The sequence below is a fragment of the Labrus mixtus genome, chromosome 16 (assembly GCF_963584025.1).
Source record: "Labrus mixtus chromosome 16, fLabMix1.1, whole genome shotgun sequence".
Lineage (NCBI taxonomy): Eukaryota > Metazoa > Chordata > Actinopteri > Labriformes > Labridae > Labrus > Labrus mixtus.
The window spans coordinates 10367127-10391604 of record NC_083627.1 but is presented as its reverse complement, the minus strand read 5'-3'; the positions used below and the strand labels follow the sequence as shown (position 1 = coordinate 10391604).

At 40.2% G+C, this 24478-nt stretch overlaps 1 protein-coding gene across 8 annotated transcripts in view; it reads right to left on the bottom strand.

The window, feature by feature from the left end:
• phactr4a (phosphatase and actin regulator 4a) overlaps positions 1-24478 on the bottom strand; it is a 39455-nt gene that overhangs the window by 11861 nt on the left and 3116 nt on the right. For 2 of the 8 annotated variants that reach the window (XM_061060233.1, XM_061060234.1), the window contains exons 2-7: positions 20756-20851; positions 16651-16694; positions 6561-6731; positions 6400-6480; positions 5163-6296; positions 1813-2184 (exon numbers count right to left, since the gene is read on the bottom strand). In XM_061060233.1, coding sequence (XP_060916216.1) covers positions 1813-2184; positions 5163-6296; positions 6400-6480; positions 6561-6731; positions 16651-16663 — 1771 coding nt within the window. In that variant the 5' untranslated portion in view covers positions 16664-16694; positions 20756-20851. Of the gene's footprint in view, positions 1-1812; positions 2185-5162; positions 6297-6399; positions 6481-6560; positions 6732-13863; positions 14098-16088; positions 16243-16650; positions 16695-20755; positions 20852-24478 lie in introns of those variants that run through there. The other 6 variants (XM_061060230.1, XM_061060231.1, XM_061060235.1 and 3 more) reach the window with 5 other exon arrangements.

Below are 24478 nucleotides of genomic sequence, written 5' to 3'. Positions count from 1 at the left end.
TACAGTCAAACCAACACTCTCCAATCATGTCAAAGTCCATTACCGAGTAATCTCAAACAGCCAATGAGAAAGGCTGCTCTGAACAGGCGCATACCATTAGTCTGTAAATGTGACAGTGAGAAATGAAATCCACTAACATATGTATGGAAGGCTCGCCTGACAAATGGTGGGGGAATGTATCCCTGCCACAGATACTGTTACAAACAGAACAGCACTGGGAGTGGCTGTAAACAAGAGCAGCTGTAGCAAGCTGGTACAAAGGATATGAAATACTAAAAGCCCGTCAGTTTCTATCTAACCTCCAGAGAAGTGCTGGCGTTGCATAAATGCAGCCAAGACAAGCCGGTGCGTGTTCTCTCCTCAGAGTGATGGCTGCACAACAGCAACATACTGGAAAACACCTACACAGCTACGAGCTGCAGCATATCTCTTACACTCAGTTTATACTTAAATAACATTAAAAACATACTACATGAAGTTTGAATATTTGTTCTTGATCATTGTTAAACGTTTTGTTTCCCTCACAAACCAAAAATGATTAAGCCTGTCCATGAAAACAAGTGCAAATCTCCATCTTAGTAATGGGTGTGGGCTAAAACCTTGCACACCAGAGTTATCATGTGAATAGCAACTTCAACTGACTTTTCACAACAGTTCTTTTGTTTTGTGAATGAAAATGAAGAGACTTTGAGCTACAAGACTATACATGTATTTGGTTTGAAAAAGAGACCCCCCTCGTCACCCCCCTCTCCTACTCGCTTGAGGTGAATTCTCCAGATTATATTCTGCTGCGTTCTCATGTCTGCCTCGGCTCTGGCAGGAGAAACTCCAGCCAATATCAGGAGCTTTTCAGGAGTATTCTGCAATTGTGAAAGCCCTATAAATAATTGCTTTTGCCACTGATAGGCCCATATTGTTATTCTTAGTGTATGCCTATTTTAAAGATAAGATCCCTATAGCTAGAGACCTTTTTGACAGGGAGGATAATGATGGTCCTTTTAATGAGAAACAGCCGTTACATCACACATGTTACAAAGGTGAGAACTCCATTTACAAAAATAGTACATCTACCTTGCAGAATGTGGAACTTCATTTGTTTGTTTTGTTGTGTGACTTTTAGGTTTCAGACACAAAGCTTAGATCCAGCACAAAAAGACTACGTGGTTGAGGCAGCTATAGACCAACAACTAGTGTGTTGTGCAAGGTAAGATTATTGTTTTTAAATCGACGGCATGTAGTGGCTTTAAAAAGAGCTACTTAGCTCTGTTTATTATTCACAAAAAAAAGGGTCATAGACAGGTCTGAGGCCTTTTTGGAAAGGCAACTTAAAGTCATAATCTCGGTTTCAGTGGCCAAAATAAGCACTTAAAGTTAACCAGGTGCAATTCCCCTTGAGAGATTACATTGCAGAAAATACAGAAAACCTTTGTCTGGCTCTGCTATTATCAATCTCATACCATGGCAAGAGTTAATAAAAAATTACTAAACACCTGCCCTGGGGGACGGTATGTTGAAACTAACTTGTGTGTTGCAACATGTATTTCATCCAACAAGTCGATAAAGCCACGACCAATACCTTTCTTACTTGTGAGACTACAGCACCTTAGAGGCAACTTTTTAAAACCCGGTAATTAACAGGAAAGTTTATACCACTGTGTCTCTAAAGTTTCCATGAGCCTATTAAAATCTTATAAAGCTTATTTTGGAGGTTGTTTCTGTCTTTCGTCTTCCTTTGTAATCTGAGCCATAGACCAAAGCAGCTGTGTATACAGAAGCCTATAAAACTGCAGAAGCAGACGCCGACAAACTCACCAAGCAGTGCAGGGTTGCTGTTGCGGTTGGAGGGTTTGGGTGGAGGGACGGGAGGCTGCTTAGCGTGAGGAGGAACAGGGGGCGGTGTGTCAGAGTCAGCTGAGGAGGGAGCAGCGTGGGGGGGTCGAGGTGGCTCGTCAACTATAAGGGAGACTGTCCTTGGCGGCTTTGCCACAGCTACAGCGGCAGAGGAGGAAGCAGAGGAGGTGGAGGAGGATGAGGAAGAAGAGGATGGGGTTGGACTCCTGCCGGACTCATTGGAGGAAGCGGTGAGAAGCTTAGGGGGAAGCAGGGCCTGTTTGGGTGGGGGAGGTTCCTGCTTGGAGTCTTGTGATGGATGAGGGTCAGGGGTGAAGCGGACACCGGCAGACTCTACAGAGAGGGTCCATACGTAAACACAAACACAAAGACAAATTAAAAGAAGGGGTCACAATAACTCTACTGTTGCTCTGCTGTAAAGAAATGACATAAGAGAAACACAAACGGGGGATCACAAACACAAAAAACAGGGAAAAAAGGGAAAGCTGTCAGAGCTCACCCAGAGCGAGACTCTGATCAAGCTTCTAAAGCTGTAAGAGGATGAAGGGTAAAATGAATCAGTTTGAAGTTTACACACAGCAGACATGGAGACAGATCAAAGCAGCACAGAGGGGTCTGATGTGTTTCTCCTTAATCCATGAATCAGAGCTACATATTTACTCTCGTTTGTTAAGGCTTTCTGACTGAGATATTAGCATCAGGAGAACCCGGTCAGATTTACAGTTCACTCAACATTTATCTAAAATGTCTTTTCAGTACTATCAGGAGACTTTAGTGAGTACATACAGTATGTCTGTATTACAGCATCAAAAGGCTTAAACATTGTTTGTAGTGCCCCAGAGACAGAACATATGTGTGTCAGCGAACGTCTCAACTGGAGAAAACAAATACAAGAACAAACAAGACATAAATGATTCCTCCACCTACATCAGAGTACAACAAAAAAATAATACAACAAAAGGCATTCACATGCCAACCTGGATGCTCAGGCTAGTTGTTTTATTTGGTTTGAGCACATAAAAAGTATATGATGCATTAGATTGAACTTAATAGAAAACTAGCTACAGAAGACCTTTGACATAGACACACACTCGAGTTAATGCTCTGATGACCCTCCATTTAATTACACACATCTAACTGATTTCTTGTCTTTTTTTTTTAGTCAAGTAAAATCGTCCTCTCTCAAAGGCTTCCTCCGTCTTTGCATACAAGATTGCAAAACAAAAAAGTGTGTCTTGTCCCTGTAAAGAAAACAATTGCTAATGCAATCTTTTCTGACCAGAACTATTTATGCTGACATTATTTCACTGACTGTGAGAGGCAACGGGACTGCAAAGAGAACGTTTGGTTTGAATATTGCTTTGGGTAAATCACAAATTTCAATTTTCATAAAGTGACATAAAGATCACAGAGCCTTTCCACGTCTTGCTGAAATATATTTACACTGTAAACAAATCTCGTAACATCACTAGAAACATGAAATATAACAGTCAAACTTCTTGCAGTCTTTAAAGGCTTTATATATATATAATATATTTGTCACACTTAAATATAATAGAAATCAAGAATATCCTCTGAAAATAACTCTGAGTCATGACTGTCTACAATGAGTGTGACACCCCGAGTCCCGCTGTCTGTGATGCTTTCAGAGTCCTATCTTCAGTTTGTTGACATCACCCGGACGGCCAGCCGACTCATCCCCTTGCGTATAAAAGTTGTTTAATTGAGGGACTAGAGAAAAGAATAACAACATACTGTACTCACTGCTTATTTGAATGTCATGTAAGCGTTTCTAGATCACAGTCATTTCGGGTAAATTTACATGCAGTGTGAAGATACGAGCATAATAAAGATCGCTAGCATTAGCATGCTAACACAACAATGCAGCGCGAGTTGTTTTGGCAAATTTTTGCAAATAAAGCCTTTAATGTAAATCCATATAACCATTTGTAGATTTTTTTTTTTGGACAGCACTAAAGCTTTGCTGGTAGCTTGAGGGGCCTGTACATGTAGATCAGTTTAAAGGTTTGTACAAATATTTAAGAGGAGCTCAAGAACATGATTTTGTTCCATGAAGAAATGTTTAAAAAAAAATTAAGAAACAAACTACATCAAAGGTGACCTGAACCCACCGAAGCAGAGACGAGGACCACAGCCAGCACATGGGGCGCGCAACACAACGGCCAGGCCATGTGGCGCCCTGCATCATAGTTGTATTACGTCATGTCTTGCCTCCTGAGACTCCCTTGAATTTGAACTTCTAGTTGTGAGGATCATATGTAAACCAGCATCTCAGAGGGATTTTAGGGGCATTTCCTGGAAATCCTACCGCTCTTTGTACAGTCATTGGACCTTCCAGAGCAGTGATTATCAACTGCTGGGACGGGACCTAAAAGTGGGTCGCTGAGCCATTTTTAGTGGTGGACCATTTTCATAAATTTGGGTCACAATTTCTTGTTAAGGAGGTGGTGGTGTGTTCTGACCTGTTGAAAACCGCTGTTCTAGAGGATTCATTTGTCCACTAACTAAAATGATCCTCATTGATTTTCATTAGCATTATTTCTGTGATGCCAACACACCAATTAACACATTTGTGTCACCAAAAGGTTGCACAAAGGTACAAATGTACAAAGGCCCAACTGGGGACACGAGTTGGAAATTAGCAATAGCTATATACTCTTTATGCAGCACATCAGTTTCATGCTTTGTATTGAAATTATGTTAAATTGCATTGTCCCTATTAAATAAATAAATTCAAATTCAATAAATCGCACAGGAATGGTTATGGAATTTGAGCCAACCTAAAATAAATTGCTACCAATTTAGTGGTTAATCTTTGGGAGTCAGAAAGGACATGTTGCAAACACAAGTACTGTGTAAAACATGAAGAACAGCAGATAGACATAAAGCTGAGTCATGGTTAGTATGTGCACACGTCGTACAAATTCCAATATCATGCAGGCCTGATAAGTATATCATAGAATAGAGCATTTTTATGGTTATCTCTATTTCAAAATATTTATTATTGCAGATATAAAAGATATCGCAATGTCAGTTTTTTCCAATACTGTCACCAGTATGAAGTGCATTGCAAAGAACTGATATAGAGGCCACACTGAAAAATGTAAAAGCTTGGTTTTCCTGTGTTTCCTTTGGGAATCCAGTGATAAGTACTCTCAGATGTCAACACAACAAAACCATCAACTTCGTTTCTTGAGTGTTATTTACTTGTTGAATGTCACAAACTGGCAAAATAGAGAAAATCAATTGTTATGTTAGCTACTCAAACTCCACATGAGAAACATTCTTACCTGAGCGCTCTCTGAACTCTGCGGCTGGTATGTATCTGGGCAGGGTAGTCCTCTTGTCAGACTCTGAAGCTGGACGCACCTTCTTGCTCTCTTCGGATGAGCTTTTCTGTAGAGGAGGCCGCAGGTCAATCTCAGAAACTGGCCTGGCAAGAGGCTGAGAGTCGGCCACAGACCGTAGAGGCTCAGGCTTTTCTCTCCTGTCCTTCTCGTCCCTCTTTTCCCGCTCGTCTCGTCGCTCTCTTTCATCTCTCTTGGTCCAGTCTTCCCGTTTGTCCCTGTCCTCTCTCCTCTCTTTTTCTTCTCGCCTGTCTCGATCATCCCGCCTGTCTCGATCATCCCTCCTATCCCCATCATCTCTATCTCCTCGTACATCTTTTCTCTCCCTGTCTTCCCTTTCTCGCTCTTCTCTCCTTTCCCTCTCAAGCCTTCGATCCCTGTCATCCCCCCTGTCTCTTCTTTCCCTGTCATCCCCCCTGTCTCTTCTTTCCCTGTCATCTCGATCTCTGCGCTCCCTCTCGGCTCGTTCTCTAACCTCCCGTTCGTCCCGGTCTCTACGCTCCCTCTCGCCCCTATCCTTCCTATCCCTGTCATCACCATCCCTCCTTTCTCTGTTTTCTTTCTCTGTTTTTCCATCTCTCCTCTCTCTGTCATCTTTCCATTCACGCCTTTCTCTGAAGTCTCTGTCTTCCCTTCGATCAACTCCACCATCCCTTTCCCTGTCCTCTCGCAAGTCTCTTCTTTCCACGTCTTCCCTGTTCTTCCTTCGACTGTCCTCCCTGTCATCTCTGGTATCCCGCCTCTCTTCCCTGCGGTATCGATCCTCTTGTGGAGGTCCTCTTGGTAAGGACCCAGCTCTTTTATCAACATCTGATGGCAGACGGCTTCTCCTGTCTGGGTCCACAGAAAGCCGTGCGTGAGAGTCCACATCCAATGGTGCTCGGTTACTTCGGGAGGCATCAGATGGTGCTCTGCTTCGACGTTCATCTACTAGGGGCAGCTTGAGGGGATTCCCCTTGATGTCAGATTCCCCTCGAGACACTCGTGTTCCTGCTTCCGACAATCTGTCAACGTCCATTGGCACAGGGTGTCCATTTTTCACTGGTGGAGCTTTGGAGTGGTTTACATCATTGCTCTCTGTTCGATAAAGACACAAGCATGGCACACAGTTAATGTCAAAAATGGAGCCAATTCATGGATAGAATATTTATTTAACAAATTAAACTAAGGGTCAGCCTACCGTTTTCTGGGATATCCTTTAGAACCCCTCTAGAAATCAGCTCTTGGCGACTCTTTCTAACAGAAATCTTTCTTTCTAAGGCTGAAGAAAGGGAAGAAATATCAATAAATAAAGCACAAGTTAATGAACACAACTAGTACAAAATACTAAGCCCAGCATACCTATTGATGTTTCAGCAAACTTTTCACTTTGCTTCTTCTTCCTCCATTTCCAGGGCTTGAAGATCCGTCCCATCTTGGAAAATTTGCCTTTGCTTTTCGGAGGAGGGGATCCTCTACCAGAGTTTCCTTCCTCACTCCGTGCTGTGTTGTGTTGCAGGTCGACCTCATCATCTGCATGAACATGACAAAGTGAAGAATGCAGATGAATTCAATTAGATGGTTTGTAAATTTGCATTTTGATCGATGACGTAGAAGTTAAAACTTAACTAACAGGTGGTGATATCAACAAAAAAAAAAAAACTTAATATTCATCCCAAACACAACAATAACAAAAACATTGCGTGTGGTTGTGGAAAATCTCTAAGAACACTGTCTTTATTCAAGAGCGTGGTCCTTGACCTTGAGATCACGGCTGTCGCAATTGGATTTTGTAATGCTTTACCAAAAACCCTGCCACTGCACTCAAACAGATCCAGTTAGCACTCCGAGCATAAGAAAAGGCCAAACTGTTACAATTTAACACGTTTTTTGGATAAACACCTACAGTATATTCCCTCTCATAATTTTAGTCTGCACTTCTATTTCATCAGTTCCTTGTACTAATGTAGACGTTACTGATAAGTCCTTGCTATGTTATGTTGACATATCCAGATATTTTTTATGCTTATCAAAGAATTACTGGCAAGCCTCTATTCCAAATTTAGCTAAATTGAATTAGATGATCAATGTACTAATTACATATAACTGCTGAGGCCTAACACTGAAATGTATAAATATTAATTTCAGTCTGAGGCACTGATGGCCAAGTGGTTAGGTCGGGCCCTATGTGGGGAGGCTATGGTCCTCCATGCTGGCAGGCAGGGTTGTGTTGGACCTGCATACAAACAGCTTTTGATCCAGCACTTCAGTCTGTTATAAAGTCATCATAACAGGTTGATATACAGGCCTTCATCAATAAACAACATTTAGATAAAATAAGACCCTCTTTTATGAGGGCCCCATGTGGCTGTGCATTTCTGGGCACAACCACACAGGGCAGGGCTTGAACTCTACACTATTGCCCCAATCATCTGTCAAAATAAAAAGGACTAAACCTCATAACAAGGTTGGTCCAAATTCCATTCCTGCTCAGCTGTCTGAGCTGTTACCATAGAGCCAGACAGTGAAATATGGGCTCTGCTGTTCTGCTATTATTTACATTGCGGTGTGAATGAATGTGATTTTTACCACAGCTGTGATGCTGATTTGATGGTGCAACACCCTCTGCATTTGTCAGGGTTCACAATCAATATCAAATGTTTAGGTAATATATTTTACACGGAGTAATGCAACTTGGAGATTGACAGAAACCATGACTCAAAGTTGGACTTGTGCTCCTGAAAATCCTCTGACAGCTACAACTGGGTGTGAAACCACTGGTGTAATTCTTAGGTGATGAGTCGTGCAGCAGAAGTTGCACAACAGAGAGCACATAGCAGAGGTCTGTGGTGTAAGTGCAGGAAGAGAGGAAGGAAGAGAGGAAGGGGGGTTGACCACTATTCCACCAGTTCATGTACAGCAAGACAAGTGTGCTCATTCTCGCCTGTGTGACATTGAGCAGGTGGTATCACAGAGGCTCAATAACTGTTATAATGGAAAAGGGTGTGTTTTAACAGAGGTGGTTTGTCCGTCAATTGTACCTTACTCAATTTTAATGACAGTCATTGATTTTTTGACTACATTGTACAATTTCAGAAGGACAAAAGAAAGAAATTCAGCTCCCACACGCTGTTCTTTAAATGTATCCACACGTTTTCTCCTCTCCTTCAAACTACTGCTCTTTACCAATGCTGGCCCAACACCAAATGATTTTCAAGCAGTTTCACCGTGGCAGACAGTTTCCAAGACCTATAATGGAGTCAAGACGCACTCCAATAATTTCATACATTTTGTATAAGGTGGTGTGTGTGGAATATCATTAGCCATTTTCCTTCCTGTCTTAACATGATTTTTTTATCCATTTAAATGTCATCAAAGAGCTGAATGGGAAATTATCTCATCAAAAACCCTGCTGTAGGGCAGTGGTTTGTGTGCGTGCCCCATGTATAGAGGCTTTGCTCCTCCAAGCGGGCGGCCCAGTTTCGAAACCCACCTGTGGCTCCTTTCCTGCATGTCATTCCCTACTCTCTCTCCCTGATTTCCTGCTCTATCCACTGTCCTGTTTCTCCATTAAAAAGGCACAAAAAGCCCAAAAATACATCTTAAAAAAAACCTGTTGTCTCTCTTTAACTTTAAAAACATATTGTAAAATAAGAGAAATTGTGAAAGACTTCAGTCTTTTAAAAGTCTAAATTGTGTGTTGTGTATTGTAGTCATTGCTAAATTTTTGTTCAGAGAAACACACTGGATTTACTTCACTGACTGCACTTGTGATGCTGTTGTAGAGCAAAGCAAAGCAGTTATTAAACTCCGAGTAACTACATACTTAACCACTTCTTTTTAAAAACAAGCATTATCATTACAATCTTAAATATCAGTCATGTACAACTGACAGCATCTCATTACAGTATCAAACCAGTCATCATAAAACAAACATTCTTACATTACTACACTGATTGTGCTAAGTGTAGGTAGTGGTTAAAAGGTTCTTAAACAAGTAAATAGGTTTTGAAAAACCAAAATCACAGAGGAGGCAAATTGGGCTTTGATACCGTGTCCATCATTTTTACAATCTTTGCTCATTGTCGTCATCCATTGGTTTCTGAAGGGGAGTTTTGAAGCCCATATGGCCATGAATGGAAATGCTGTCTCAAACTAACTTTTGGTCAAGCTATTAACACACAAAAAGTGGTGTGCTGTTAGCCTCCTAGCAAACATCTACAATACGCCTGGCAGTCAGATCAGCAACGCACCTAATTATGCAGAACTCTGATCTTTAACATAATCAAAACAGCCAAGTTCATTTGAACCAGGCTGTAAACACATTTGTTCTTCAGTCAAAATTGGCATTTTAACATGTGTGTTAATAGGATTTCAAGACTTTTGCAGCCAAGTCAAGTGGAAACTCAAGGAACTCCAGTTTTTTGCACTCCCTCCCGCACCAGCTTCTTTTTTCAACACCAGAGGTTGCCGTTTGGGCAAGACATGAAAAACGATGCCAAACAAGGCGAAAAGATTGGATCCCTGATTTCCCTCATGGAATGCCATAACAGAATGATTTCAGCAGAGCAATAACTGACAAGAGGAGACGCTAACCCGTCTTACTGAAGACTGACTGATGTGCTGCAGGATTTTCATCCAGTTAACGATAACAGAATAAAAAATTGATTGTCACGTTTTACAATCACTATAAAACCTAGTCTAGAGGATGGGTTTTTCAAGGTCGGAGATAAATTGAGCCTGTGTCAGGAATCTGAAAGTAAAACTATTAATGTAGAATCTATAAAATCACCTTCTAGAATTTGATCTATCACTAATATAAGAGCTGACATTACGGATCTTCACAGAGGGTTCTGTCAGCAAGATTTTTTTCAGCTGCAGGCATCTGATTTCCACACCGGAGATAAATGTATTGTACATACAGTGAGCAACATTAATCATACCACAGGCTGAGGACACAATGACAGAAGTTTCCCAAATGTCAGAAAGAAAATAGAGTTCAACCTAACTATTCATCCTATCAGATCATTGTACCTTCTTATACCATTCCTGTTTGTGTCTTACAAAACTCATCCTTCAAACATCATTATAATTGTTGTGATTTTCAACTCAACCACATAACTGGGTTATCTGTCCTATATGTTTTTACACCTCATAATACCTGTGGCTAAACAAAAGTATATATATACTATATATATAGTATAGATTTTCACAATGTGATGCTTATTAAAAAGCAACAAATCATAAAATAATTAGCAGGGTTGCAAGCCTGGTTGAGGCTGATTTATACTTTTGAATTGAATCTACAATATCGGTGCAAAATTTTACAACATGTCATGGCTACATTAACCACAACAGATGTTGTTGGTCCACTGGAAGCCCTCTGACCAAATTATGAAGGACACTGTTTTTTTCTGTACTATTTCTATACTTACTCGATCCTGACATTTTCCGTGTTTTATGCCAACATTGCCACTGCAGCAATTTGGTAATCACTGGAGATTGCAACACAAGAGTCATATTAAATAGTTCATTAGTAACAGCTGAAAGAATAAATGTGAAAAGAGAACACTTTGAGACTATAAAGAGCTACTCTGTTTCATGACTCTCATGGCAGGATAGAAAGTAGTTTAGTCTTCAGCCTTGACCTCTTTTTAATTGGTCCTTTGTGTCGTTGCACTTAGTTTCATTTATCTAAAAAGAACACTAAGTTGTGCATCGCCTTCATTTGTCATGATGTCAAAAAGCCCCATTTATTTTCAAATTCCTTACTCTGTGTGGATCCTGTACAGTTTTAATGATTGTGATTACCTTTATTCTTATTAAGATGATGTTTATTTGTTTGACATTCGCATATATCAAAGAGGAACTAATGGTTTTTTTAACCAGGCCTTTTTGTGAGACTTTAGGTTCTACATGACTCAAAGTTACAAAATGTTTTGGAATAGTCCCTGTATGCTGCTCAGCTTGCATCTTAAAAAACAGTCTTTATCCCTGCAACATTATCTTTCTTAACACATTTGTCCAAGGTCATCTTGTCACTGTCAACTACAGATTTGATTCTAATTGTATGAAAGGATTCCTCCAGATATATAACAGAAACAGCTGATATATCACTCTCTTCAAAGCCCCATGACTCCCCAGACAAAGTTATTTTACCTTAAAGAACACAGGAGTTGATGGTCTACAGCTGCCTTCACGGGTTAGTTTGTTTTGTATTGTCGAGTGACTTGGTGATTAAAAGGTTCAGCTAGCCTCAATTGCATAAACAAGCTATCCTATCTTAATAAAGAGTCAATTATAAATTATTATAAATTATATCCCATGAAGGCAGCAGTAGACAATATATTTTGGTGGGTTTGTAAATGTTATTGTGTAGGATCCCATAGCTGAGTCTTTAAATCATCAACAAAAAAGGACTTCTTGTAGCTGCACTTTTAGCAGAATTACTTTGATCGTGCACATTTGCCCTCACAGCTGCTGACTGAAGTGAGCTCCTGGACTGATTCCTAAACTTTTCTCCTCTCAGCCATTTGGACCCCAAAGATGTTTAAGAAGGGCCAAGGGCCACACTCCCACCCGCACTCTCCAGTCTGCGGATGCAAACCTCCTGTCCCCCCCCTGCAGGACCAACCTTCGGTCCTGGGGGTACAGGGCCTTCTCCATTGCAGCTCCCACCCTCTGGAACTCTCTCCCTAAAAACATCAGAGACTCCCCCACACTCACTTCCTACAAGAAATCCCTAAAAACTCATCTTTTCATCACCGCCTACAACCACTGACTCTCATCCTCTTCCCTTGACACTATTTCTATTTTGTATTGTTCACTTAGTTTTTGCTTTGTTTTTTTTTGTTGTTTCCTGTCAAAGCGTCTTTGAGTACTTAGAAAAGCGCTATATAAATCAAATTTATTATTATTATTATTATTAAGGTTTTAAAGTGCAGGATTTCCCTATAATAAGTTTTAGATATTCAGACAGATTTATCAAAAAGTGTTACAGGTATATTGAAGGATATGCCTGCAGCTTAGTACACAAATTGCTGGTGAATGTTTATTTTTAGTTCTGGTTCATTTGCATTCAGCCTATGCCACAATTTCCCAGTTTGGGATCAATAAAGTAATTCTATTCTATTCTATGCCATGTTGCATCTTTGTGTTTCTCCATAAAATGTTTTTTGTGCGCTGGCTGCGTGAAATAAGGCAGGCCGTTGAATGTATGTGTGAATTCTCATGCTTAAATGCAGGCTACAGAGGTCAGTGCACTCACAGCTATTCCTGACACATAACACTGACTCCAGTGGGTGTTAAAATGGGATAGGTTGGGTGGTAGTAAACTGGGAGAACACAGACGTGGTTTAGCTTTGACTGGATCAAAGTTTGATGTGGTGACATAAGAAGATGAGACGGCTGCTTTCACAGAAGCGAAATAAAGGCACTGACCCCTAACAGCTGTCAGACACAAGCTGAAAGACCCAGTCCTCAGGTATGCTTTTATAAACCCAGTCAACTGGAGAGCTTATTTAAACAAAACCTGAGACCCCAGTAACAAAACAGGCTTCTGTAAATGTTCAGCCAGTCAAACTCAAAACAAGAAATCTTCACTCTCAGTCAGCCACTAATGCAATACCCTGCGGTCAATCTGTCCATGTGACTCATGCCAATCAAATGACACCCTGTGTTGATACAGGCTTCACAGAGTGGCACTCCAGAGGCAAAAATACATTTAGAAAGACGATATTCTCAAGTTAATAGATTTTGTAGACACGTGTGTCAAAAGGTTTCAGAAGAATAAAACTACAAGGCACACATACAAACATAGTTTCTTCAAATCGAAGGGAAGTAAAGGCAGAGCTATAAAACAATTTCCATACAGTATTTCATGAAATTTAAGAACACAGCAGTGATACTTTGGACATGTTTATATGGATGGATCTAACACAGTGCTCTGGTTTGTTCCATCATTCTCAGGATACACCTCAGACTGGTAGTATTTTCAAATATACAGTATATCAATCACATTTGACAATAGAGGTATCCCCCAGCCCAAAGACAGAATGCCATGAGCTACAGCAAAGTGTCAATACATTAGAGACTGTGAAACTATGAATAAAAGAGGTAGAACAGACAGTGGTGGACCTGTATTACATAGACTCTGAATTCCAAAAGCTGCAGGCTGTGTTATTACGAGTAACCGTAGGTGTGCATAGAGACGGGACCCTCCTTTTGACAGCGAAAAAAACTGGTTTTGAACGTTTAAAGTGTTATTAGCTTAACCAAAGACAGAGACAGACCTGACTACAAAACTCAAGGGGCTACACTTCGACTTGACAAAGAACATTTAAAACATTTAACTATGGGGATAGCTAGTGCCAAGCAGTGCCCTGAACCCCCAAATCTTGTTTTCACATCAGCTTCTACAGAGACTTGAAGCTCTGCATGCAGACAGAGAAAAGTTTGTGTATTTCACAATCATCACATTCCATCTGCATACATTCTTGTACACCAGTCTGAGCCTGCCGCCTTCAAGTTTCTCTCTGCCTTTAGAACACCTGGTCATGTTTATCAGACCCACTTTTTGCTGAATTAAGAAACAAACACAACCAAGCTACAAAAATTAAATGTTCACAGCAACCATTCGGTGCCGAGCCTCTGGACTCTGACTCACCCGTGTTGTTCAGGGCTAGTTGCTGTGGCACAGTCTCACTGCTAGCACTCTGTCCCATGCTACAGATCCTGTCCCCACTGGCCTGCCGGGCCCTGCCACTCCTGAGGCCCACGGCAGGAAGGGAAAACCTAAAGCCACTTCCCTCCTCTCAAACCAGACATCAGAGCTCCTGTAACTTAAGACAGTCTGGACTGCTGACTTGTGTTGTTCAGTCTCTTCTCTCTCTGTAGTCTTGCCCTCCCCCCTCTCCCTTCAGCCTGCTTGATATGGTCTCTTCCTCCCTACCTCCCTCCTTCTTTCACTTTAAAACAAAAACACACTCACTCGCTAATATCTTAGGTCCCTCCCTTCTCACAGCTCTGACTTCATATATGAGTTACGCCAATAAGGTAATCCTGCAGCCTTGGATGCCTTTCATTCCTGAGAGCAGATTTTTCAGGGGCAAAGTTCGCAGCAGGCAGGCTTTGAGGTTTGGCCCAGCCAGTCATCAATCCTTGAGGGGATGCAGTGGGCCCCCTGCTAGCACCATTTCACACACTACCAAAACACTACTCCCTGAAGGACAAGGGGCGGGCAAGAGGCGGGGCTGTGCGGGGGGGGGGGGGGGGGGGGTAAAGTAACTTGAGAAGTGGAAGGTGAGTCAAGCCAAGGTGGAGCCAGAGAAGAGGAAGTGACACAGCGCAGGTGTCCAGTAACTCTCCAGGGATTGTCCTTTTAAACTATTAAAAACCTGTCACCTAATAACATTTTTATTAACTTTAATAGACATAAATCAATGTCATGTTAAACACTCGTCCTTCACTTTTACAAACTGTATCTCACTATTTTGTTATGAAAGTAAAAACGTCAAAGGGAGGTGCCAACACATTACACTCCAGCAGTGACAAAGGTCCAACATTTGTCCGGAGGTCTTGATCTCATGCACCTCCATCCAGGACAAAAGCATGCAGTCAGTGCCTGGTCAGTCCTATCTGAGCTCTTTGTGATAAGGTTATAAGTAATCAGTGATATGGAGTAAGAGGAGCACCTCAGTGGCAAGTAGGAATAAGGATGGTAGCGATCACACAGGCTTGTGTATATAGAAAGGGATACAAACCTACTCAACGGTTCAATGTAATAACCTGTCCAGGACATTTGTTTCTCCGCTAATGGGGCGGCCGGGACACATTTATAGCTTTCCGTTAAATGTTATACCAGCATTGAAATCTAACAGAGTTTTTTTATTCCATTTGAAAACAGACCTATTTTGGTGGAGGCCACACAGGATCATTGTTGGCATTGTGATTCACAGGTTTTTACACTTCACAGATTTTAGGGATTTGTAGCATTTGATGATACACCAAGCCATAATCACAATGTGCAAAATTCCTATTTTAGGCTATGCATTCATTCTTGTAACACTGACATCATAAATCGCTTTGTGTATAATATTGTTTATGTAGTTCATAGCCTCCCTTGTGCTCTCTAAGTCATCCAATACATGGTGCAGCATCATGAGCCAAACTCTGACAAAGGAATGTGAGGAATGTAACGGCCACAGTGGGTATTTAGGTGCCAGGAAATAATCAGGACAACTATCCTGGAACACAGCCTATCAATATCCTCTATCTTACGTTCATCATGGCACTGAAATCCTGCTCACTGTTTCCACAGAGCAGCAGCAGATGGAGACAAACTCTTTTTTTTTTTAAGATTCTTAACAAGAGAACATGAAACCCGGCTGAACAAAAGACTTGATGACTCAGAGAAATACCAATCAAACGGCATCATCATGACTAACAAACAAATAAAAACTAAAAATAACTAATCTCGAGCCCACATGCTCGATGACTTGTAGGACATGTAATATTTATTTTTCTAGTTGCTTAGCATTGATTGTCTTTTTTTTTTTTTTATCAGGAACACAAGATAAGAGATGAAATGGAAGTCCAGTTTATTTTTACCGCTTGTCCATGAGTCTGGGCAGGGATGAATAGATCAAGCTTCTACTGTATAATCTCATCCTGCCATGGCCTCATTGCTTATAAAGTGATCATGGAGCCATGCCCTGACCTGTATTGACATTTCACTGAGCTGAATTGAAAAACGAATCCTTTACTTTAATTACATTATCAATAATTTTACAACAACTTATTTGATGATCAAGACATTTCCAGTCAAGAGTATGACTATATTTAAAAAATGTAACAACATCCAACAACAAGGTAGAAAGCCAGATTACTCACGGATATATTCAGATTGAACAGCCATCTCAGCTATTTTCCAAACGCTCTCTAACAGTTGAGACTATAGAAACAAGGATCCTCTACAGCGGCCTGATGAGTGTAAACTGTACACAGTGCTGTCAATGATCAGGTTCAGTGTTGAAATAGACACGAGGCCATGAGAGAAAACCAGCTCTGCTGACAAAACAGGTGTGTCCTCTGGGTGAGGACCAATCAAATCGCTGCAGTGTCACCAGCACAATGTGTCACACAGACAACCTGTTAGTGGACTGATTCAAAGCCGTACTTTGTTTGTTGATGCAACACTCTCAATCGTCATGATACTATCGATGAGATAACATCAATCTCACTTCAGCAAAAATGTTTTAAAAAAAAAAAAAAATAAATAAATAAATTTTACTTATTATAAACATGACCTCATCTTAAAGAAGAGAGGCGTTTGGGGGCAGACATGTTTTCCAGCACAGTTGACAAGAAAAGTCTGGCAAACCTTTGATAATTAAACTACAAACTATATATTTTTAAATTCTTCTATTAATAAAATAAAGAAAGTTTTTCTTACCAGGATTTTCCATCACAGTGTAAAAACTCAGCAGCGGGCAGCTCCTGAAAAAAAAAGGAAAGATTGGATGATTAAGAAACATGTGAGACAGATTCTATTACACAGCTTTCTTACAGGATTTGTTTAATTGAATAAGTTCTCTGAAGTTGTAAAAATAAATGCTGGGCGAACCTGAGGAAGCTACAGGCGAAACGTGTTGTTTGCTCACAGTAAATAGTTTGAGGTCTGAGTTTGTTATTTTAGTTACTCAAAACCAGCCTGCCTGATCGACATATTTGCCCATGAAGTGTCAAACGCACAGAAATAAATTAACACCAATTAAAATACTTACTCCTTACTTAAGGCTTTTAGCATTCAAAATGTATAGATATCACAGAATCATTTTTACTGCTTTCACTATTGTTACTTCTTAATTATCACCCCAAAACAAATCCAGCAGAGTTCACAGCTAACACACACAAACACACACACACACTCTTCAAACGACCACGGAGAACAGAATCATCCTGTGTTGCCACATCCTCCTCCCCCCTAAAGATGACTGCACCCCTGTACAGGAAGCGAAAATCGGACCTACTTCTGAGGGAGAAGAAACCGAAACATCTGACTTAGGCTGAGACAAAGAACGCACATAATAAGGCTTCAATAAATTAATGTGGCAAAGTTGATTTCTTTTTCTTCGATCTGGCGTTGCAATCAAATAGTTTTGCTCAGACAACTGCCGCACTACAGTATAAGGACCCACAAACTTGGCTTGAAATGGTGACCCAAGTATTGGCAATAAAGCCAGTACTTGATCACCCTCACTAAACTGACACTTCTCAGAATGCTGGTCATACAGATGCTTCATCTTAGCCTGAGATTTCACTAGCTTTTGTTTTGCTAATTGACCGGCCAATTCTGTGTCGGAAACCATTGACATACTCAATCAAGTTCAAAGGAGGTTCCTGCACCATCCACTCATCTCGAAGCACAGTCAAAGGTCCACGTACCTTATGGCCAAAGACAAAATCATTATGACTGAACCCAGTGCTCTCCTGACACACTTCCCTTGCAGCCAAAAGCAACCATGGCAATCCTTCCTCCCAGTCCCTACTCATCTCTGTGCAATATGAGCGCAACAAAGACTTGAGAGTCTGGTGGAAACGCTCCAAAGCACCTTGGCTTTGTGCATGATAAGCAGATGCTTGATTATGCTTGATGTTTAACTGCTTAAGGACTTGTGAAAACAAGTGTGATGAGAAATTTGACGCCTGGTCACTCTGGATGATTTTCGGTATACCAAATATGGCAATAAACTGAGTCAATGCTTTAACGACTGATTTGGCTGTGATAGTAAGCAATGGATATGCGGCAGGATAGCGTGTAACCTGACACATCACAGTCAACAGATACTCATGGCCAGATTTTGATCTAGGCAAAGGTACAACACAATCTACAATCTAATGTTCAAATGGATTATCCACAACCGGAATTGGATAGAGAGGTGCAGGCTTAATACACTGGTTAGGTTTACCTGTCACTTGACATGTATGACACGTCTTAATGTAAGCTGCCACATCACGCTTGAGGCAGGGCCAGAAAAAATAACGCAAAATGTGACGGTACGTTTTACCAACTCCCAAAACACACACACACAAATTCCCCAAAACCGGGAGCAGCTGATACGAACTTTGCAGGACATCACTTTAGTATCTCCGGTGAGTAAAGACTTGAGAATGTCATTATTACTCAGTAAATCAGTGAGAGACTGTCAGGGCCCTGCAGTAGACTGACTGCTCTGTGCAGCTAATGAGGGGCCCGAGCGAAGCTGAACAAAAGCTCTGTTGTGTTAGCTAAGACAAAAAGACCGAATTAATTAGCTGACAAACTGAGTGAAAAAAAACCATTCTTAATTCTGCTGAAAATAAAATGAAATTCAATTGGTTTCATTAACAATTGCATTTAAAGTCGCATAAAAACAACTTAAAGTACATGATAAAAATAATTAAATGTTGAATAATATTACATTAATGAGGGCAGAAAATATTTATCTGTATGACTCACAAAAACAGGGCTGCAGCGTTACAACAAAATGAGAATGCATTCAACCCCAAAAGACTGCAGGGATAAACAAAACAGATATTTTCTTGTATTATCGATAGGATTTAATCTCTAACTTCCCACACAACATGAGTGTTAAATAAGACCAAACAAACAAAGATTTCTCAGTGTTGAACATTAGAGACTATAAATACAGCAGATACGTATATAAACTTACAAAGGATCGATTCAACACAACAGTCCAATGAATAGCAAAACAAGCTGAGCACAGGAATGATGTGATTGTTTGAAGCAGAGTGAGCTGCAATGCTGCCAACAAATCTTCCTCCAGCTTCAGCTTCAGCTCAAACTGAAAAACCTGCTAACCATTGCTATTTACAGTAAATTCATGTGAGGGATGTTACCAGCTGAGTGATGCCTTTTCAGTAAGCATGTATTTTTAATAAACAAGGTTTAAATAGACCTCGCTTAAGGCACCACAGAAATACATCTTTGCTTTATACTCCAGATGTAACTGCACTTAGTTGTCAAGCAACAGTGAGTACAAACTCATAAATCAACCCAGGGTTTCCTGATCCAGCCATGAGTGCTTTCACATTGGGGTGTGATCATGTTTGCCGCAAATGACTAATCAAAAACTTGCAAAGGATTCCCAACAGTAGATTAGTGGTATACTTTACAACAAATAGTGAACTATAATCTTAAACATTTATGGACACAGATATTACAGACTAAAAGTATTACAGCTGACAAATACAGGAAAGATAGCTCACAGAAGCCCTTCAGTGTGAACCACAGGCTGTGTAAAACATGGACGTAGTGAAGTCACCCGTTGTTTTTTCTGAAGAGGGGTCTTGAAGCTTAACAACAGCGTTCACAATATTGGAAAAACTATCTCAACTTTTCAATCAAACTAGTAACGGGTGTTGATGTGGAGGTGGAGGTGGAGTCGGAGCGGGCCGTGACCCATCTGGCAAACACTGCTGGTCTACTACATGCCCAGCTTACAGTTAACTCATCTTTTTCCCTAGTTATGCAAATATATGGAAAACTCTGAGGCAAAATAAACTTATTTATAACAAATTCACCCCCTTTACAGTTTAATTCTAATCAAGAAATGAGCTAGATAGCAAAACCGGTTTCATACCAGGCTGTAAACATGTTTATTTCTGTTGTAAAATTGACCCCCTTAAAAAAGGTATAGTATGTAGAGTTGTATGACAATGTTTACATTCAAATATACTACATAAATTAATAAAAAATTGACAAAACCTTAAATACATTTTTTTGGTTGAGTACTTACATTACCTGAAATATGTCCATCAGTTATCAAAGCCAGAGAAATACGTAATTTTATAGCTGTAACGGGACGTGTCTTATCGCGGCAGCCATGACAGAGACAAAATGTTTACCTTTACCAAGGAAACACTGGATCAGTGTTTCCCCTACCATTGTATTATTTTAGATTTTTTTTTAGATTTATTTTTGAGCTTTTTGTGCCTTTATTGTAGAGATAGGATAGTGGATAGAGTCGGAAATCAGGGAAAGAAGTCATTTAAGGATACCTTTCCGATAGAAAAGGACAGCTGTCATTAAAAGTAACGCACAAACACCAAGATTCCTTCAAGTGTTTGTGTCAGCGTGTCCCCTGAGAAGATTATCAAAGTGTAAAGATAATGATCACAAGCATAGATAAGCAGCTGACACTGACAAATAAAGACGTGATACGTTCTCTACCTCAGTGAACGTCACCTCGACTATTGAAATGATGGCCCTGCCCCTTATTGGTCAGAAGAAGTAGGTGCAGCAGCTGTACACTGACAGGGAGGGTCCCAGCAGCAGAATCAGGCTGCACTTTGGAAGGTCAAAAGTCCTTTGGCCTGAACAGCCAGCAGATTGTGAACACTGCATTTTAAAAAGGAGAGTGCAACTTGGCAGTTAAGTATTTGAACTTCTTGTCAGGAGGACTCTGCCAGGTTCTTGTGGAGTTTTGATAAAGCACAGACTCTCTTATATTCAACTGAAATAAACCATAAAATTATGTCTTGTTTTGGCATCTTACCTCTATTGACGCTCATTGATCACTGATAAAATCCTCCCCAGAAACAGTGTCCTTGCAGTTTGTCTGTGACTTGGCAGCAAAGTAATTCGGGGACTCCTGTAAAATACACAAACAGACAGAAGGTCATTCCCCTACAGTACACGTTGCCATAATCTTTGCAAAAGTTAGGCCGGAAAACATAACCACAATTCATCAGAAAGCCTGAAGTGGAAGTTGTAATGGTGAGTCATCACCATAAAAAAGTAGTACAAAGTCATTATCCCCTGACATTCAAACTCAAAACAGAAGCTCTGCCTTAAACTTCTGAATCAGCTAGCTTGCTTTCGGCGGTGCATAGCCCTCTGCCTGGTCAGCTTAGGTTCAGTCCAACTGGTCCGACAGGCTTTAATGTACACACTGCTCAACAGCTGCAGACAGGACCACAACTCTGTACTGTATACCATTTTAAATGGTCCATTTAAAAAGCTTATTATGTCCACTTCACTATTGTGTAGCCAATAAGGTTTACTTTTTGGCTAAAGTATATAAGAGTCATTTTCAATGTGCAAATGTGTACACTCAGGGCAGTGTCTACAACATTAAGATATTCTGAACAGTGAAGACAATTAAAAAGGATTGAAGACATTTTATAATATATAGTCAAGTGAACAACATTTTTGTTTGAATGCTTATGCAATTGTAAAATGCTCAAAGAATCACAACAATGCAAGCCACAGGCAATCGCAGCTCGAGCCAACGACTATTTTGATCACTGATCGCGCTTAATTATAGTGTGTTCCAATTCATAATTCCTTTGTGCGAACACGTGTGGAGAGGGGTTGGAGGTGTGCCGCTGGAGGAGAGCAGAGGCTTCAGAATAGCGGAGTTGTCGCCAAACAGAAGTTTGTTTTGGTTTAATGCTGGTGCTCAAGGGCGACATCTACTGGATCAAAAAGTCTCACAGCCTTCCTTTAAGAAAACAATGCCCATGACATTTTCTTTGATTTCTAAATGCTGTCTTACAAGTAGGGTTTTCAAGATACAAAAACTGTAAACTTTGATTCTAGTGAAAATCATATTGAGTAATTTCTTGTTTCTAATTACCAAAAACTGCAGACAAACTGTTGCACACCGTCTACATTTTACAAATACTTAACCGAAAGGTAGCCAACATATTTGTGCAATTTCGACAGTACCCTCTCTGTGTTGCTCATGGCAGATTTTGGTTAAATAGATGAATTAAGATCTGATTTTCTTTTTAAGCGTCTGTACTTTTTGATACTATTGATCAATAGATCATTACAAAAAAAGGAGATTGTATCTTTTTAAAACATGTGTTATCAAAAAGTATTTAAGTGCCAAAAATGTTGACAACTTTACTTCCAAGTGCTTCTTTGGTCAAACCAAAAGTCTCTTCAGTTATACCAAAGAATGACAAACATGAGAATTAAATGTTGGACATTTTTGCTTGAAAAATGACTGAAACAATGCATTATCAAAACAAATGTATTTTCTCTAATCCACTGATTGATTTGACAACCAACTATTTCAGCTTAACTTCCAATAATAATAATAACAGTCCATGTGTAAAAATATGGTACTGGACAATGTATGATAAAAGTAATTCTTAATCCATTTATTATTTATTGTTTTCAACCTGTGCATAGACAGGGAGAAGTCTATCCGTGCTTGAACTAACAAATAATTAATCAGATAAAGTTCAGCACCACCACCACACTGCAACCTAATGCTCTCAGATATCCTCCTGCTGTACTCCGTACCAGTGAACGCTCGCTCTGAAATGTAACTTACTGGTGAAGACTGGCAGCAAAGTAAACACAAAGCTAAGTTAATGTGCAGCACTTTGTTCGCATACCAGCCTGTGAAGTAGAGCGGCTGAGCTTGTGGGCTCAGTCCCTGCATTGTAATGCTGGAGCCGTCAGGACATCACGTGAGCATGTGCAAACAAGCACAAACACACAGGTTCACACACAGTCCTGTCATTATTTGACAGAGCATCAAAAGGTTCAGGAGGAGAAACCTGAGCACAGCTTTCAAGTCGATACATCCAGGTCGTCTTTGGAAAATAAGCCCACATGGAGATTCTCAGCATTAGCAAGAGGTAACTACAGTTTAGGAACAGTAGACAAATCATCAACCAGATTTTCAGGTTTGGTAACAGGATCTCACTGCGGGATCATAGCTGTACATTTCACATGAATGCATGTGTAGGCCTTTGTGGGTTTTTTTTTTTTTTTTTTTTTTTTTTTTTTTTTTTTTTAAATTGAGTTTGGTCCTATTGTCTGCAAAACTTGAAAATACTAAATTAGTTTTTCTGTCATACATGTTCATTATCTGAGACCATCGAATAATTTTGATATATGATCATCATCAATTCCTCTGTAGAGATTGTAATTCACTGCTTTATATGAAGGAACACATACGCTCTTTTTACATGGAGAAACAGTGTCATTATGAAGCTCCGCCCTCACTTTTACACTGAACCAACAGCAGCATAGAATTGGTGTCCCGGTGTAGGATATTCAATTACATTACAGTGTTGTGGAAGCATGAGAGCTGTGACTAGAACAAACAGTGGGAGCTTCACATGCCCACTCATATGCACACACACACACACACACACGCACTATACATACAGCTGATCCACCCCGCTGGCTCTGACATTTACACTGACGGCGAAGTGTATCGGGGCGTAGAAGTGCCATCTTGAACTGGCAATTGAAAAAGGGGCTATTATCTTGGGACCAACAGAATCAGGGCATATGGCATTTTATGCAAGGGGATGCAAGACTCAGGAGCTGCAACAATGAGCTGCTCACTGTACATTATAATGCTTATTAAATGTCTACCTCCTAAAGAAGTTCTTAAAGTTGACCCAAATTGATGGATGATTGTGTTGTATCGTTAGAACATAATAATTATGTATTAAGCTAAAAACACAAAGTCTGTTAGATTCTATAGATGGAACTTTGCCAACATATAAACTCCTAAAATGAGCCTACTTCGCTTTTGTTTTTCAGATTTTCACTGATGGTGAAGAGTGTCACATGACTGATAACAGCACCTGATAAGGTTCTCTGCCCCATTACTTTCACAGACTTCTATAATCCATTTACTTCATAGTTGTCCTCTTCCACTTCCATTCATGTCTCTGTTGTCCAGTTCAGTTGTTTAACATCCCATTGGTTTTACACGCTTTTTTTTTTGTCTATCAACAGAGCCATCGGAACCTTTTCTTTTCCATTAATTGTTACTGCGGTGAGCTCCTCGAAAATTACATCACATACAATTAGGGCTAGACCAATCATAATCCAGCAGTTAACAAAGCAGTGTAATAAATGTGTACAATGCTTCAACTTCGCTCTTCAAATTTTATGTTCAACCTCTTCTAGTTAGCTTACCTCAGAAGCCACCTTTCAACAAAAAGTCTATATTACACAGTCTTTGACAATCATTAAGTAGTCTGACACTGACTCAGCTTTATATATAATTCATTGTAACAAAGCCATCTGTCGCCAGGGTACAGCACTTCCTTGACATGAATCAATAGTAAATCAATGCACACTCTGGAGAGCCACAGAAAGGTTTTCAAAACACCAGCAGCAATTGATATCATGCTAATTGGATAAGCCTCAAACCCAAGAAATCAGAGACTGCAGCTCTGAACCACAACCGCTAAATTCACAGTTTCTATTGAGTATAATAATAAAGTCTAAAACCTTC